At 46.9% G+C, this 14,977-nt stretch overlaps 1 protein-coding gene across 1 annotated transcript in view; it reads left to right on the top strand.

Annotated features, from left to right (window-relative positions):
* The first annotated feature begins 1,652 nt into the window (after window positions 1-1,652).
* LOC309563789 (catechol O-methyltransferase-like) overlaps window positions 1,653-14,977 on the top strand; it is a 34,244-nt gene continuing 20,919 nt past the window's right edge. Inside the window, exons 1-2 of the mRNA XM_082268402.1 lie at window positions 1,653-1,717; window positions 9,884-10,055. Of these exons, the coding sequence (XP_082124528.1) occupies window positions 9,917-10,055 (139 nt within the window). The 5' untranslated portion in view covers window positions 1,653-1,717; window positions 9,884-9,916. The remainder of the gene's footprint in view (window positions 1,718-9,883; window positions 10,056-14,977) is intronic.

Here is a 14,977-nt window from a genome sequence, read left to right as displayed (position 1 = left end):
GATATAAAGGGGGCTAAGGACAGGAATGCAGAGAGGGGCTGAGGACAGAAATGTGAAGGAGGAGGGGCATGATATAAAGGGGCATAAGGATAGGAATGTAAAGGGGGGGGTGATGACAAGGATGTGAGGGGAGGGGGGGGATATGAAGGTGGGCTGAGGACAGTAATGTGAAGGGGGGATTGTGATGTGCAGGGGGACTGAGAACACTATTGTAATGACAGGATTGTGATGTGAAGGATATGAGGCTAGCTTTATAACATTGCTACCTGTTTTCTGCATGTAGGCAGCCCATTCATTTCATTTTGTGTAATTGTCAGTATAGTAATTAGGTAGGTCAGTGTAGTGATCAGGTAGGTCTGTGTAGTGGTCAGGTAGGTCAGTGTAGGTGTCAGTATAGTAATCAGGTAGGTTAGTGTAGGAATCAGGTAGGTCTCTGTAGTAGTCAGATAGGTCTCTGTAGGTGTCAGTATAGTGATCAGGTAGGTTAGTGTAGGAAACAGGTAGGTCTGTGTAGTGGTCAGGTAGGTCTGTGTAGTGGTCAGGTAGATCAGTGTAAGTGTCAGTATAGAAATTAGTAGGTCAGTGTAGTGACCAGGTTGGTTAGTGCAGGAATAAGGTAGGTCAGTATAGAAATAAGATAGGTCAGTGTAGGTGTCTGTGTAGTGATCAGGTAGGTTTGTGTAGTGGTCAGATAGGTCTGTGTAGGTGTCAGTATAGTAATGGGGTAGGTCAGTGTAGGAATAAGGTAGGTCTGTGTAGTGGTCAGCAGGGTCAGTGTAGGTGTCAGTGTAGTGGTCTGTGTAGTGGTCTAGTAGATTTGTGTAGGGGGCACAAATTACTTACCTTGCTCTGGGCGCTAAAAACCCACGCTACGCCACTGCACTAGCCCCTTAGCGCTCTTTAGCCCCCCCCATCCAGGCCCTTAGTGCTCTTCAGCCCCCCCCCCCCCCTCTAGCCCCGGTTGCGGGGTGCTTGCAGAGCAGCGCTATTCACTTTAATAGGTCTTGTTCAATGCGGGTATAATTTCTGCCATGGTTGTAAAGCATGATATTGCAGCCATGGCATTTTAGCAAAAAAAACTATTTTAATATTTTTGGAGGGGGAGAGGCAGGCCAGGTAGGCTGTATGGGGGCATGTGATTTCTAACAGCAATCCTAGATAACCGTACAGCGAGGGCCGCCGATAAGGGGGTACCACTGAACCAGACAAATTTAAATCCATTTTTGGCCAGCTAGACAGTAGTTTTCAGCTTTATCTGTAACGTGCCACAAACTTGCTAATGCCTTTATTCAACATGAACAGTCTGGCAGGCCATCCTGGCATGTAATCTAGTTACATTTTTATCAAAGCCCGGTTCAGAACTACCCTGTATAAAAGGGCAAGATTTTGCAGAAGGAAAACTAATTTATTTGTCTAGCTCAGTTCTGATTACACATTCTGTGAGGAAGACTGAATTAACTGATTTGTATTAAACAGAATGTTATGTGCTGAGTAGTGATCAGTTGTGAAACTCATTCTTTGTCTGCCAGGTGGGACAAATCCAGTGGGCGTTCGTGTCTGCTTTTTCCCTGTCAGGGATAGCAAGCGTTTTTGCAATGTCATTGCTTAATTTTTCCTTTCTGTGGATTGGCCAGTTCTAAAGAACAATAGAAAAAAATAGCATGTGATTTGAGTCACTTCCTGATCGAGCGCTGGGAAGTGCACATACATATACAACGTGAGTATGATTTATGGTAAGATTGCACTTGGGATAAACAAATGTCAGGAAATATAGGATACTTAAAAATAATAATTTACTTCTTCTTGAAAAAAAGAGAGGCTTGTGTACTACAAATCTGTACAAACGGATTTGTAGGGAAGGCAGTCAGACCAGAAGTGTAGACTGGGAGAGGAACATATTGGGAAACTCACTGCCTGAGCCTTCTACATATTTGAGCTGTATTTGATTACTGTTCAGCCAACATCAGCTGGACATAAAACAAAGGGACATTTATTCCTGTGATCACTGTACCTGGAGCATACACTGCAAAATAACAGTGCAATCTGTGCTGTGTCCGCTGCTTGTGCTGCAGTGTCCCCATGGCTTTGTCAATGACCCAAAGGGTGGAAATATTACTAAAACTGGTGCACACAGAATCTGATGTTGAACCAGCTGAAGTTAGAAGCTGATTGGTTACTATGCATAGCTGCACCAGATTTTGTGTGCACCAGTTTTAGTAAATCTCCCCCATATTGTCATCTTTTAACAACTGTTGTTTTAAAGCCAAACTCCAAGAACAACAACTTTAGAGCAGTTTTAATTTAAAGCTTAATTTTTTCCCTAAAATAATAAACATGTTATACTTACCTGTTCTGTGCAATGGTTTTGCACAGAGCAGTGGCGTACCTAGGGCATTTGGCACCCAGGACGGATCCTATATCTGGCACCCCCCTTGTCTCTCTAATCACAGTACCCCCTTTTACACTCTCTGCTTCCCTTGACAGTCCTACCTTCAGCAAAAACAGATAGCTAATACTATTAGCAATGTGTTTAAGTTTGAGTAAGAGACTGCGGACATGATACAAGAGATGGTCAGAGACTGCGGACATGATACAGGAGATGGTCAGAGACTGCGGACATTATACAAGAGATGGTCAGAGACTGCGGACATGATACAAGAGATGGTCAGAGACTGCGGACATGATACAAGAGATGGTCAGAGACTGCGGACATCATACAAGAGATGGTAAGAGACTGCAGACATGATAGAAGAGCACTATGGGGGCCGGAGAGCACAGGGGAAGCAGAGAGCACTAAAGGAGCTGAAGGGCGGGGGGGGGGGTGTCTGGAAAGCATTGTAGGGGGTTGGAGAGCACGAGGGTGGAGAGCACTGGTGGGGCAGGGAAAATTTGGGGGACGGAGAGCACAGAGTGGAGGGGCAGTGAGCATGGGGGGGAGGGGGCAGAGAGCACTGGGGGAGCCAGGGATCGCTGGGGGGGGGGGACTGAAGATCACTGAGGGGGGGAGCCAGGGAGAACAGGGGGGTGGAGAGCACTGGGGGGGGGCCAGAGAGCATGGGGGGCAGGAGAGGGGGGCTGAGGAGCACTGCGGGGGCTGGAGAGGGGGATGCTGAAAAGCACTGGGGAGGGCTGAAGAGCACTAAGGGGCTGGAGGGAGGGCTGAAGAGCACTGGATGGCTGGAAAAGGGGGGCTGAAGAGCACTGGGGGGCTGGAGAGGGGGGGCTGAAGAGCACTGGGGGGGCTGAAGGGGGGCTGAAGAGCACTAAGGGGCTGGAGGGGGGGCTGAAGAGCGCTGGGGGGGCTGAAGAGCACTGGGAGGGCAGGAGAGGGGGGGGCTGAAGAGCACTGGGAGGGGTGGAGGGGGGGGGGGCTGTACAGCACTGGGGGGGCCAGCAAAAGAAAAAAGAAGTTGGATAGGAGGAGCAGTGGGGTGGCTGCATATAGAGGAATTCATCTTTCTATATTCCTCTTGCAACCGCTGAATGCCTGCAGAAGGGAGAATCAGGCATTTCGCGGCTGCAGGAGGAATATGGAAAGATCAATTCCTCTATATGCAGCTGCCTCACCGCTCCTCCTATCCAGTCACACAGGGAGGCTGCTCAATCCTCGGGCACTCACCTTCTTCCTGCCCCCGCGAGCAGCACAGCACAGACCGAGGGAGCAGCTGCCTTAACATGAGGAGATGAGCGGCGCGAGTACCGGCTTGTCACCCCCCCAGTGCGCGGCATCCGGGGCAGCCTGCACCCCCCATTGGTACGCCACTGGCACAGAGCAACCCTGAACCTGCTCTTCTGTTGTTCCCTGCTGGCGCTCTCCACTCTTTCTCTTCTCTGAGTGCCCCCATAGGAAGCCTGCTGCTATGGGGGCACGCATGGGGGCACGTTCCTGAATCGGGCTGTGTGCATCCATGAACAAATACAATGTAGCTCAGCCCCACCCTCGGGTCCCTCCTTAGAGAATAAGACTGACAGTAGACTATGGCTCCCACTGCTGCTGAGTTTCCTGTGAGAGGAGAGAGAGGGAAGAGGAGCTGCTGCAGATGGGCACAGCACTGGATCGAAGTTAGGCTAAGATAATTGTTAAAAGGGGGGTGGGTGGGGGTTGTCGAGGGAGCATCTATTGAAAGGTTTTTGACCTAAAAGCAGAGAATGCATTAAGGTAAAAAAAAAAAACTTTTTAGCCACTTTAATTTGAATAGATTTCTCAATAGTTGCAAAGCATAACAATTTTGCAAGCACCAAATGCCCTTGCAATCCCAGTTATTTCCTTGTAAATGTAGAGGTAACACCACCACTGTCCTGCACATATCCTCAGCAGAGAGCAGAGATGTAGGAGGCTTCATGCACCAAAAACGCGCCTTCCATTGTAAGTCAATGGAAATCACACCATTTTTTACTTTTCTTTTTAAAGATGCTGGCTGTTAAGAAGCCGGTAACGCCAGTGTCATTAACAACCAGCTAGTCGCAGCATTGCATAAAGTTTTAATGGAACACATTTAAAATACACTATGCGGTGTGACCAGTGTGAATGGCCCTTAAATACAGATGAGTTATAATAAGGGTTTGTTGGGTTTCTAGAATACAGTAATAAGTAGCATATGTTGGTTATGAGTTATGGATTGTGGTTGTGCCATATGAGATACAAAGTTTAGTATTTCTCTGCCTTTATTCTGATCCCTGCAAAGTGGGTTTGGAATTGATCATGTAGTAGCTTGCAGGTTGCACTCCATGGTTTGCATTTCTGGAAATATATTTTGACTTGACTTTATAGGTGATCGGTCGCTGTATCAATGATGAAACATACTAGTGGTCAATAGTGATGGGCTCGGGCGTGTTTGTATCAAACCCACCAGGAAGCCATCACTGCACACGGCCAATCATAGGCAGTTAAGCATTTCCTCACCGGCAGCTGCACCTACACAAGCTGCCTATAATTGGCGTTGTTCCTGGGGGGCTCGGTACAAACACGTTTGAGCCCATCGCTAGTGGTCAATACAGAGCAGAGATCAGGGCAGACAACCTATAATCATAATCTTCATCGAAGAAACAGGCGGGTCTGGCCAAGCAATAGACAGGTGACAACAGGGCTGCTGTTAGAAATGATGGTGCCCCATACAGGCTACCTGATGCTACCTCCCCCTTCAACCCCACCCTCGACCCTGCCTCTGGCCCCACTTCAAAACAAAATGCAGGTTTGTCATTGTTCACATTTTTATCTCTTTTATTGCTATTAGAAGGGATAAACAACGTCCTTTGTGATAGCATGGGCCACGACAGGTTCTTTTTATGGAGAGATCTAGGCCCTATTAGACTCCATGTCTCTCCTCTGGCCTCCAAAGCATTATCGCTTAGTATAGCCCAGTAAAGGTGGTGGCGTGGGAGGGGGGAAGGAACCCACTTCTGCCACCTTTCAAAATAATCCAGTGACATCTTAACCACTCGCGATCATTGTTGCAGCGATGACCGAGATATCACCCTTCCAATCCAGCAACGTACCGGTATGTCGCTCGATGGGAAGAGGTTAAAGGAAAGTGGTTGGGGGGGGGGGGGGCAGGTTCTAGAAAAGCTGCCCAGCTGTACATGTTTACAGCCACCCCGTCCCCCCCATCCCCGAAACGCAAGTGTAAAGTAGCAACTCATTGTGTCTTATGATTATCAGCAAATCACACAGGCAGCACATGCAGCAGGTGCTCTATCATGGCTCTGTCACAGTGTGTCACATGGCTGTTAGGTGCTGACTTTGTTATGGCTGTACTGTGTTTCAGTCTGTAACACACAATACAGCCATAAGTTAACAAAGTCAGCACCCAACAGCCATGTGACACTGGGGCCCTTCCCTTCAAGTCTGGGGCTCTTCCCACTGATCCTGGGGCCCTTTACTTACTCGCAATGGGACCCTTTCACAAGTTCTGCAGTGGGCCCTCTTCTTGCAATCTTGGGGCCTCCCCACGGTGGTGGAATGCCAGGGCACGGTCGCAAGAGCGACAAACCAGTTACAGTGCACGGAAGATAACAGATAACAGAAGCACGGTCGCAAACTTTGTTCACAATACAAAGCCGGCGTCCAAGGGGGCGTGGTGACGTCACATCTGGTACCGCCCACGTGATGGTGGTACAGGACGTGACATCACCACGCCTCCTTGGACTCCGGCTTTGTATTGTGAATGCGGGACGCCGCGGTTTTACCTTCTCTGTCTGCAATATTTGACACGTTTATCGTATCTGGATGCTTTGTAAGTAAATTTTAATAAAAAGTTTTTTTTACATTAGCAGTATTACGCTATGTGTTCCTTGTATCTCCCTCTTATATCCACGGCTTGGCATATTTGATGTGCATTATGAGGAGCTACTGGCGCATTCACTGGCCCTTAATTTCATCTCCTGCTGTATACATGGCTTGCCTTACTGGTGCCTGATGTGAGGATTGGTCTTTGCCGATTGTATAATCTGTGTATCCATTGCGCATATGGTCTTCCCATTTGTTTGGGGGCCCTATATTTCTGGTAAGCAGCCATTCCCTATATCCTACTCACGGGTGTTTTTTCTCTGATCTACGCTGGAAATAAGGCTTCCTATCAATCATACCTCTGCTGGGACTTGTGGTTCATTCACCAAGTATCACACTGTCTGATTTTTTGAGGATTTTCCTTCATACACAGACTATTTTTCCTTTTCAGCAGTTATGTTTATGTGATGATTTTTGGACTTCACTGATATTGTTTTTACTTAGAGTCATTGTTTTTTTATTTTGATTCACGTCTATAATACAATTAATTGGTTTGATGTCAACGTTACACATTGTACACCATTATCAGAGTAAAGAGGGCTGAATACAAATGCACGCCACACTTTTCAGATATTTATTTGTAAAAAAATGTGAAAACCATTTATCATTTTTCTTCCACTTCACAATTATGTGCCCACTTTGTGTAGGTCTATCACATAAAATCCCAATAAAATACTTTTACGTTTTTGGTTGTGACATGACAAAATGTGGAAAATTGCGAGGGGTATGAATACTTTTTAAAGGCAGTGTAGGTTAGTCCTAGATTGTGGATGCCAGTAGATTTAGAGATTTTAGTATTAGGTTGAACTTCTACTTTAACTACTGTAGCTCCTACAGGCACTGCTGTATTTAGGCCTAGGCCGACAAGGCCTAGGCCTAGGGCGGCACTTTGTGGGGGGGCGGCAAAAAAGCCGACCCCCTGCATGAAAACCCCCCCCCCCCCGATTCCGCCGCTGAACCTGAAAGAAAAAAAAAATGGCCGCGGCTCGGGAAAACCCGAACATGATGTTCGGCTATTCCCGGGCAGGTGGCGCCTGCGCGGTGACGCAAAGGCGCCTCAAGGTAAGTGAGACTCGGACTCCTCCGCAGCAGATGCCGGTGCTGCAGGCATGGTACAGGAGATTCTCGTGTACCATGCCCGCAGCACCTGCATCGGCTGTACTATGCTGCCCACAGCCCTGCATCTTTTATATTATGCTGCTCAGTCACAGTGCCCACAGCCCTGCTGCATCTCCTGTACCATGCTGCCAGTGCCCACAGCCTTGCTGCATCTCCTGTGCCATGCTGCCAGTGCCCAGTGCCCACAGCCTTGCTGCATCTCCTGTGCCATGCTGCCAGTGCCCACAGCCTTGCTGCATCTCCTGTGCCATGCTACCAGTGCCCACAGCCTTGCTGCATCTCCTGTGCCATGCTGCCAGTGCCCAGTTCCCACAGCCTTGCTGCATCTCCTGTGCCATGTTGCCAGTGCCCACAGCCTTGCTGCATCTCCTGTGCCATGCTGCCAGTGCCCAGTGCCCACAGCCTTGCTGCATCTCCTGTGCCATGCTGCCAGTGCCCACAGCCTTGCTGCATCTCCTGTATCATGATGCCAGTGCCCACAGCCCTGCATTTCCTGTACCATGCTGCCAGTGCCCAGTGACCACAGCCCTGCATCTCCTGTACTATGCTGCCCAGTGCCCACAGCCCTGCATCTCCTGTACCATGCCTGTACCATGCCCGCAGCACCGCATCTCCATGTCTGCAGCCCCTGCACTATGCCTGCAACTACTGCATCTCCTGTACCATGTCCGCAGCCCCTGCACCATGCCAACAATCCCTGCATCTCATGTACCATGTCCGCAGCCCCTGCAAATTCCAGCAACCCCTGCATCTCCTGTACCATGTCTGCAGCCCCTGCACTATGCCCGCAGCCCTGGCAGATTTTCCCCCTTAATGACCAGGCCATTTTTGCGATTCAGGACTGCGTTACTTTAAAGGACAATTGCGCGGTCGTGCAAAACTGTACCCTAAAAAAATTAATGTCCTTTCTTTCCCACAAATAGAGCTTTCTTTTGGTGGTATTTGATCACCTGTGTGATTTTTATTTATTGCGTTATAAACCAAAAAAGTGAACAATTCGGAAAAGAAAAATATTGTTTTTCACATTCTGCGATATAACATTCCCCCCCATAAAAATTTAAAAATCTAATTTTGTCATCCTTTTAGGCCAATTTGTATTCTGCTACATATTTTTGGTCAAAAAAATCCCAATAAGCGTATTTTGATTGGTTTGTGCAAAAGTTAGTAATAGCGTCAATCTGCGATTTTTAGTGGGACTGCGACATTGCGGCAGACAGATCGGACCCCTAACTGACATTTTTTACACTTTTGGGGGTACCAGTGACATTACTACAGTAATCAGTGCTAAAAATATGCCCTGTTACTGTAATAATGACACTTGGAGGGAAGGGGGTTAACCCGGGGGTGATCAAAGGGTTAAGTGTGAGCCTAGGTGGTGTTTTCTAACTGTATGGGGGAGGGGCTTGTGAAATGACCATAGAGACCTGTGTTCCTATATAGAAGGATCCCAGGCGCTCTGTGATCATTTCAGGGAGAACAACGGTCAGCTGTATTTACAACAGCAGGCCGTCGTTCTCTCTCAGCAGGGAACGATCGCAGGTGCCCGGCTGCAATTGCGGCCGCTGGCCCCGTGGATTGGCATCCTTGCTGCCTAGTGGGGGCCCCCAGGAGCGCTCTCACGAGCCAACGTACCCATACAAAACAACGAAATATACAAGTAGGCACTTTGTACCCACTTTTAATGTACAGAGAGGAAGAGTTGGAGCCTAAAGAGGAAGGGGTGTGGTTTATAGATGATAGGGCGGGTCTGAAACAGGAAGGGGTTTGGCCTTGACAGTAAGGGGTGGGTCGTAGGTAAATTAGGGGGTGCACAAGTTTAGTCCGGCCTAGGGCAGCACAAAACCTAAATACACCACTGCCTAAAGGGGTAGCACACATACACTAGATAGCTAAACTTGAATGAGAGGCTCCTCTCCTTATGTAACATAATTTCTCCCACTCTGACTTTTCTGGTTAAGACCCCAGTGAAGGGGGTATACTCCATGTGATTCTTTCTTCTTATCTGACTTTTACCTTTCTTTGTTTTAAAAATGATTTACTTCCCCCACATCTATCCCCTGTCTCTATACTTCTTCCCAGTCCCTGATGTTCCTTTTTCCCATACATCTGCCCCCCCCCCCAAATCCCCAAGAGATATGCATGTGCACAATTCCTCACTCATTCTCATTACTTATTTTGACTCCGTTATACTGTTCATATTGGACTCTATACAGTCAGTGAAGTCACCCTATGATTCCATTTTGTCTATAAAACATTTAATTTTTTATGTTTAATCTTATTGTTTGCTTTGAACACAAAAAAATCCATAAAACTCTTGTACAAAAAAAGTTTTTCATTTACATATATTTTTTTGTTGTATATTGCTTCATAAAGGCATGCACAAGATGCTCCCTGCCTGCACTAGGGACCACAACAAAATGCATAATATATACCGTATATCTGTGATAATGAGCTATTGCTGTCATTTTAACTCTCTAGGTACCAGGAGTGAACTAAAGCTTTGCAGTATCTATGGCTGAAACCCGGGAACAGAGGATTCTTGAGTTTGTGCTGCAGAATGCAGTACGTGGCAACCCTCAGAGTGTGCTGGACCAAATTGATACCTACTGTCGAGAAAAGGAATGGGCCATGAATGTGGGAGATGAGAAAGGTATGTCTGCAAGTGAAATGGGATATACTGGTACATTGTCTATGTTTTTATGTGAACATAACTATATTTCAAACTAAAACATGTGAGACTGCATGTTTAAAAGCCCAACTCTAACCAAAACCTTTTTTTTTTTTTGGTTTTGGTGGAGGGGTGAAAATTATAATCTCTGTCTTGGGTTTACTGATCTCTGCTCCTGTTGGGGAGATTTCCCATTACTTTCTGTGTAGTCTCCAAGATAGGAAGTAAGCATAGCTCTCTGCACCAGTGAAATAACTCTACACTTTTTATAGTACTGCGTTTAAGGATTTTGACAATCGTTGAGTGTGCAAGACCGCATTTGTTTTTGCACCTGCATCTGCCCTACACAGCAAAGGGTCATCAGTAAGTCGGGGGAACTACCTTAATGTTAGATTGTTTACATGACCACAGCCTCCGCCTGGTCCTGGGCATTGATGAGCGCGCTCCAAAAGGACATATACCCTTGCATGCAAGGCATGTAGGCACCACCCACACACGCTAGTCAGAATAGGTGTTAGGAGGGGGGAATGGGCTTTTTTTTAGATTAGATTAGACAGGTGTGTTAGGTTAAGGGTTGGGTTAGGTAGAGGATTGGGTTAAGATTTTGTTTAAGTGCTAAAGATGGAATTTTAGGCTTAAAGTGTATGCAGGGCCGGCGACCTAGGCAGCCGCCTAGGGTGCAACTTAGCAGGGGGCCCGGGCAGAGCCTGACCAGAGGTAAGTGACTTACTGTAAGTCACTGAAGGGATTTTAACCAGTGGTGGCCGGCCTGTCCATTATAGGCGCAGGGGCACCGCCCCCCCCCCTATCCATGCGTTCGGCCCCCTAATCTACATGCAGGGCGCCAGATGCATGGATTCCAGTGAGGGTTTTTTTTTTTTTAAGCATTTGAATAGAGCCAGAGGCTCTAATAGGCTTCAAAAAGGGTGGCCTCGGGGCGCAGAGCACTGCACCCTGAGCCCACCCAGTTGTGTGACAATAGTGAATTAATATTTGCTATTGTCACACTGATTCTCCTCCCAGCCAATCTGGAAGCAGGTCCTGAGAACTGTTTCCCAATTGGCCAAAGGAGAAGGTATGCTATTGATGGAGGAGGAAGGAGGAGACGGCTGCCGAGAGGGGACATGGAGGAGACTGGGGGGGAAGCCGTCGCCGTCTGGAGGAATAAGGTAAGTGAACTGGTGCCCAGGGGGGGCCAGGTCCGTCTGCGGCTCCCCCGACCTATGGAGCACCAGCCGCCACTGGTTTTAAACCATTCAGCAACTTGGGATGGGGGGTGGGAGAGCATATGGGGGGGGGCGGCAATTTTTTTTTTAAAAATCCTTGCACCAGCTCTGCATGTATGTCCAGCCAACAATTTTGTTCTACCTTTTGAAATGAGTGGAGAAAGGTTAGAACCCATGTCGGAGTTCTACTTCTATCAGGGGCAGAGGCAGAAAATAAAACAATTTATTTTTTAGTAGAGAAGAGCAGAGATAGAACCTCTGTAAAATGTTTAAGTTCATCCATGTTGTTGCAGCAGGTTTTCCTTCATTTCCTTCGGGTGAAACCATTGTCAGTCAGGCAGGAACTGAAGGCATAAGTCTTTATTGGAGCTCTTAGCATTAGAAACCAAAAGCAGCTCTAATTCTTCCTCAATCTAACCAAAACTAGAAAAACATTTTTTTTGCCTGCCACACACTTTAAGTTAATCATTGTTTCAGTTTCAGAAGAGAATTTCAGATATACAGCAAGTCGTGCAAGTTTACAGAGAAAGCAATGATATCTGCAGATTTGTGTAGACCATAAGAAAACCACGGAGATACCACTTTCCTTATGTCTGACCCAAGCCTACAATTTCTCTTTCGTTCCATAGTGCATGATCTCAAAACTCAATACATGCTTCATTATAGTAATGTAGCACTGCCCCCTTGAGGACTGCTGAAATGTGTACCTTGGAATCCCCCTGGGTTACTGTTAGCAATTGCAGCATGCACAATTTAACTCTTTTCTTCCTGGCTCAGTCAATAAACATTCTAGGGGTTGTAGTTTTTGTGTTTTTATTTTAAATAGGGATAGGAGAAGTGAAGAGTGGGATACTCCAGAATTGAACTATTCACAAAAGATGAGGACTACTTAGTCTGTAGATGCAGGCAGGCTGCTGATTCACCTTGCCACTAGATGAACTTTAGGATTAAGTCTTTGAGTAGATGACTTGATTAACTATCTTCAGGGTACTCGTCTAGCACCCCCTTTCACTCCACCAGCTGACACCCGTCCTCTGACGATACTACTCTGGGGTGGCCCCCTCTCAGGTCAGGCCTCTAGGCACGATCCCCTGTTTTCATTATACTGTTTTTCTAGATTCTCCAGTGTCTCAACCCCTCCAGTCAGCTCTCCTGAACCTCTGGGTTCAGCTCCTTCCTTCTGGTCCACCAGGCCGACCACCTTCACCCACGCACCACTTGCTACAGAGGAGGAGGCAGCTGCCACCCTCCTTCCATGACTCTGCTCACCAGCCAAAGATCCCAAGCACATGGGCTCCTGGCTTTTATACCACACCCCAGAATGCACCGAGAAAACCAGTCTGTGCCAATCACTGAGGCTGTATTAAAACCTGTTTACCCATTGGCCTGGTTTCCTCCACTTCCCAATATACCTCCCTATTGGACCAAGTGTGAAACACTCCTTAGACCAGACGAATCACACACTGAGCACCATGAGCAGACCTAACTCACAGATCCTGCTCCCTGTTAAGCAGAAAGCAATATAGAATTTGCCTGCTGCTCCTCTGATAGGCATACAGAGCCAAAAACGATACTCTCTCTCTCTAGCATCTACCTAGGAGGGTGCTACAGTAATACCTCTCAAATATTTCCTCTGTAGAAACTAATCATTAGCAAACATCACATCTGGAGAACAAGCAGTATATGCTGAGTATGGTGCAACAGTAGGCATAACTGTGTGGTAATATTTGGATGAACAATATATATGTGGGCTCAAAGCACATGCCTACAATTTTACTAGAAAGGCATGTAAGCTTTTTTGAGCACAACCAAACCTAATTCACTATCCAAGAAAACTTTAATTGCAGTGATATAAAAATGATCAAATACATAGGTTTAACAGTTAGACCAATGATTTTCCAGTAATAATTCAGTTTACATACAAAACCCATGCATGTGAGGATAAAAGGGAATGTGCATATGTGGGATCAGCACTGTATTTCAATGTCTTTAAATCCACGAGTTGCAGAGTTTTTAGAACTCCATGTAAAAATGTTACTTTTTAATAATATTACATATTTTTGCCATATTTAACCACTTAAGAAGTGCCCTACGTATATGTAGCAGGTTTTCCAGGCATTGGGCCTGATGTGGGTCTGCCATTGTTACCGGTTACCTCTCCAGCCCATGTGAGCTGCGACCCTGGGTGTGAGGACTGAGACATTGACAACTCCGGCATCTTGGGTTTTATTGTAGATAAAGGGGATGAGAGAAGGGAATGAGTGGGATACTGTAATGTTCTGGTACCTTTGGGTACCCTAATTACTCTTTCATAAGTGTATGCGCCCCACCATTCTCTTTTGGTAAGGTGCGCATACACCTTTAAGACTGATGCTGTCATCACTGAGCGCCGGACTGGATGGCTATTTAGATCGCCGGCTCTCACTCACATGTGTTCGTTCAAACTGCTTTGTGCCTTGATGCTAACCTGTCTTGAAGCTCTCATGCTTGCAAGCATACCTCGCTGTCGGAACCACGCTGCGCTGATCCCTGTATTCCGCTACCGGATCATCCGCGCTTGCCGAACCTCTCCTCTGCTACATTGCTATTAGTGATAAGTACCCCACAGGGGAAACCTCTATAACCTTTATACTAAAGCTTACACTATCTAGCTCTGCATACTAAGGACTAGTACTACATCTGCATTATCTAAGATTGCTAGCTCTTGAGCCTACTACCACCTGTTCTTGCACTGGGTTGATCTCTCTTGTATGTCCACCTGCTACTCTGTCATCTACTACCATACATGATTGCTAAACCTATCTGCATCCCATCTGCTACTATCTTACTTTCAAGAACATTTCCTTTCAAGTGTCTGTCATCTACAATCTCTACCCAACCTGTCTCTTCAGCCTATCATCACTGTGTTACTATATACATAAGTCACTCTAGGAAACATCTTATTGAGTGTGTGTATTTACTTGCTGAATTGAGATCATCCACACATGATGAGTCATTGAGAGTTGGGATTGGTGTCTCAGCGTTTCTCTACATGACTACTGAAGTGGAATATTTCTGCAGCTGAAAATCCACATCATACGTAAAACGCAGGAGCGTTACAGATACTCCTTTAGGCTTAACTAAGTACAATTCGAGACTTTATCTAGAAAAAGTCTGTTAAAGCTGCCTTGACGCCAGCTGACGCTAGCCAGCGCTCACTGACGCTTAGAACACATTATATCTTGACTGAAGTGCTGAATCCTCGACTCTAGGTCCAGAAGACTCAAGACTGTGAAGCATAGAACTACTGACGCTGCTGCACTGCAAAGTCACTGACCACCCTCTCCAGCCCGGCACTGGCTTGAGGTAGCTCACTGTGAATTACTGTAAAGCTGCAACTCTCAACTGGCACTCTGCACAATTCAGGGCCCAAACCGCAGGCGCCCCCTTTACACTTTAGCTCTTCAGGGTCCACTGACTATGTACTCCCTTTGCTACTTCAAGGTCCTTAACCTAGGTACCCCCTTTATAGCTAGCTGACACTGGATCCCAGAACCTCCTCCGGAGTGGTCTCCTCTAACTCTCCAGGTAGACCCCCAGGGGCAATCCTCAGTGCTCACGACCTGTGTAGGCTTTCCTGAGACTGAACCCCTCTCGCTCTCCGCTGGTTCTCGGCACACCGGATCCCCTCAGCTTAGC

This window comes from Pelophylax lessonae, assembly GCF_965119305.1.
Source record: "Pelophylax lessonae genome assembly, chromosome: 1".
Classification (NCBI taxonomy): domain Eukaryota; kingdom Metazoa; phylum Chordata; class Amphibia; order Anura; family Ranidae; genus Pelophylax; species Pelophylax lessonae.
The sequence above is the reverse complement of the archived record's forward strand: the minus strand, read 5'-3'. Positions and strand labels throughout refer to the sequence as shown.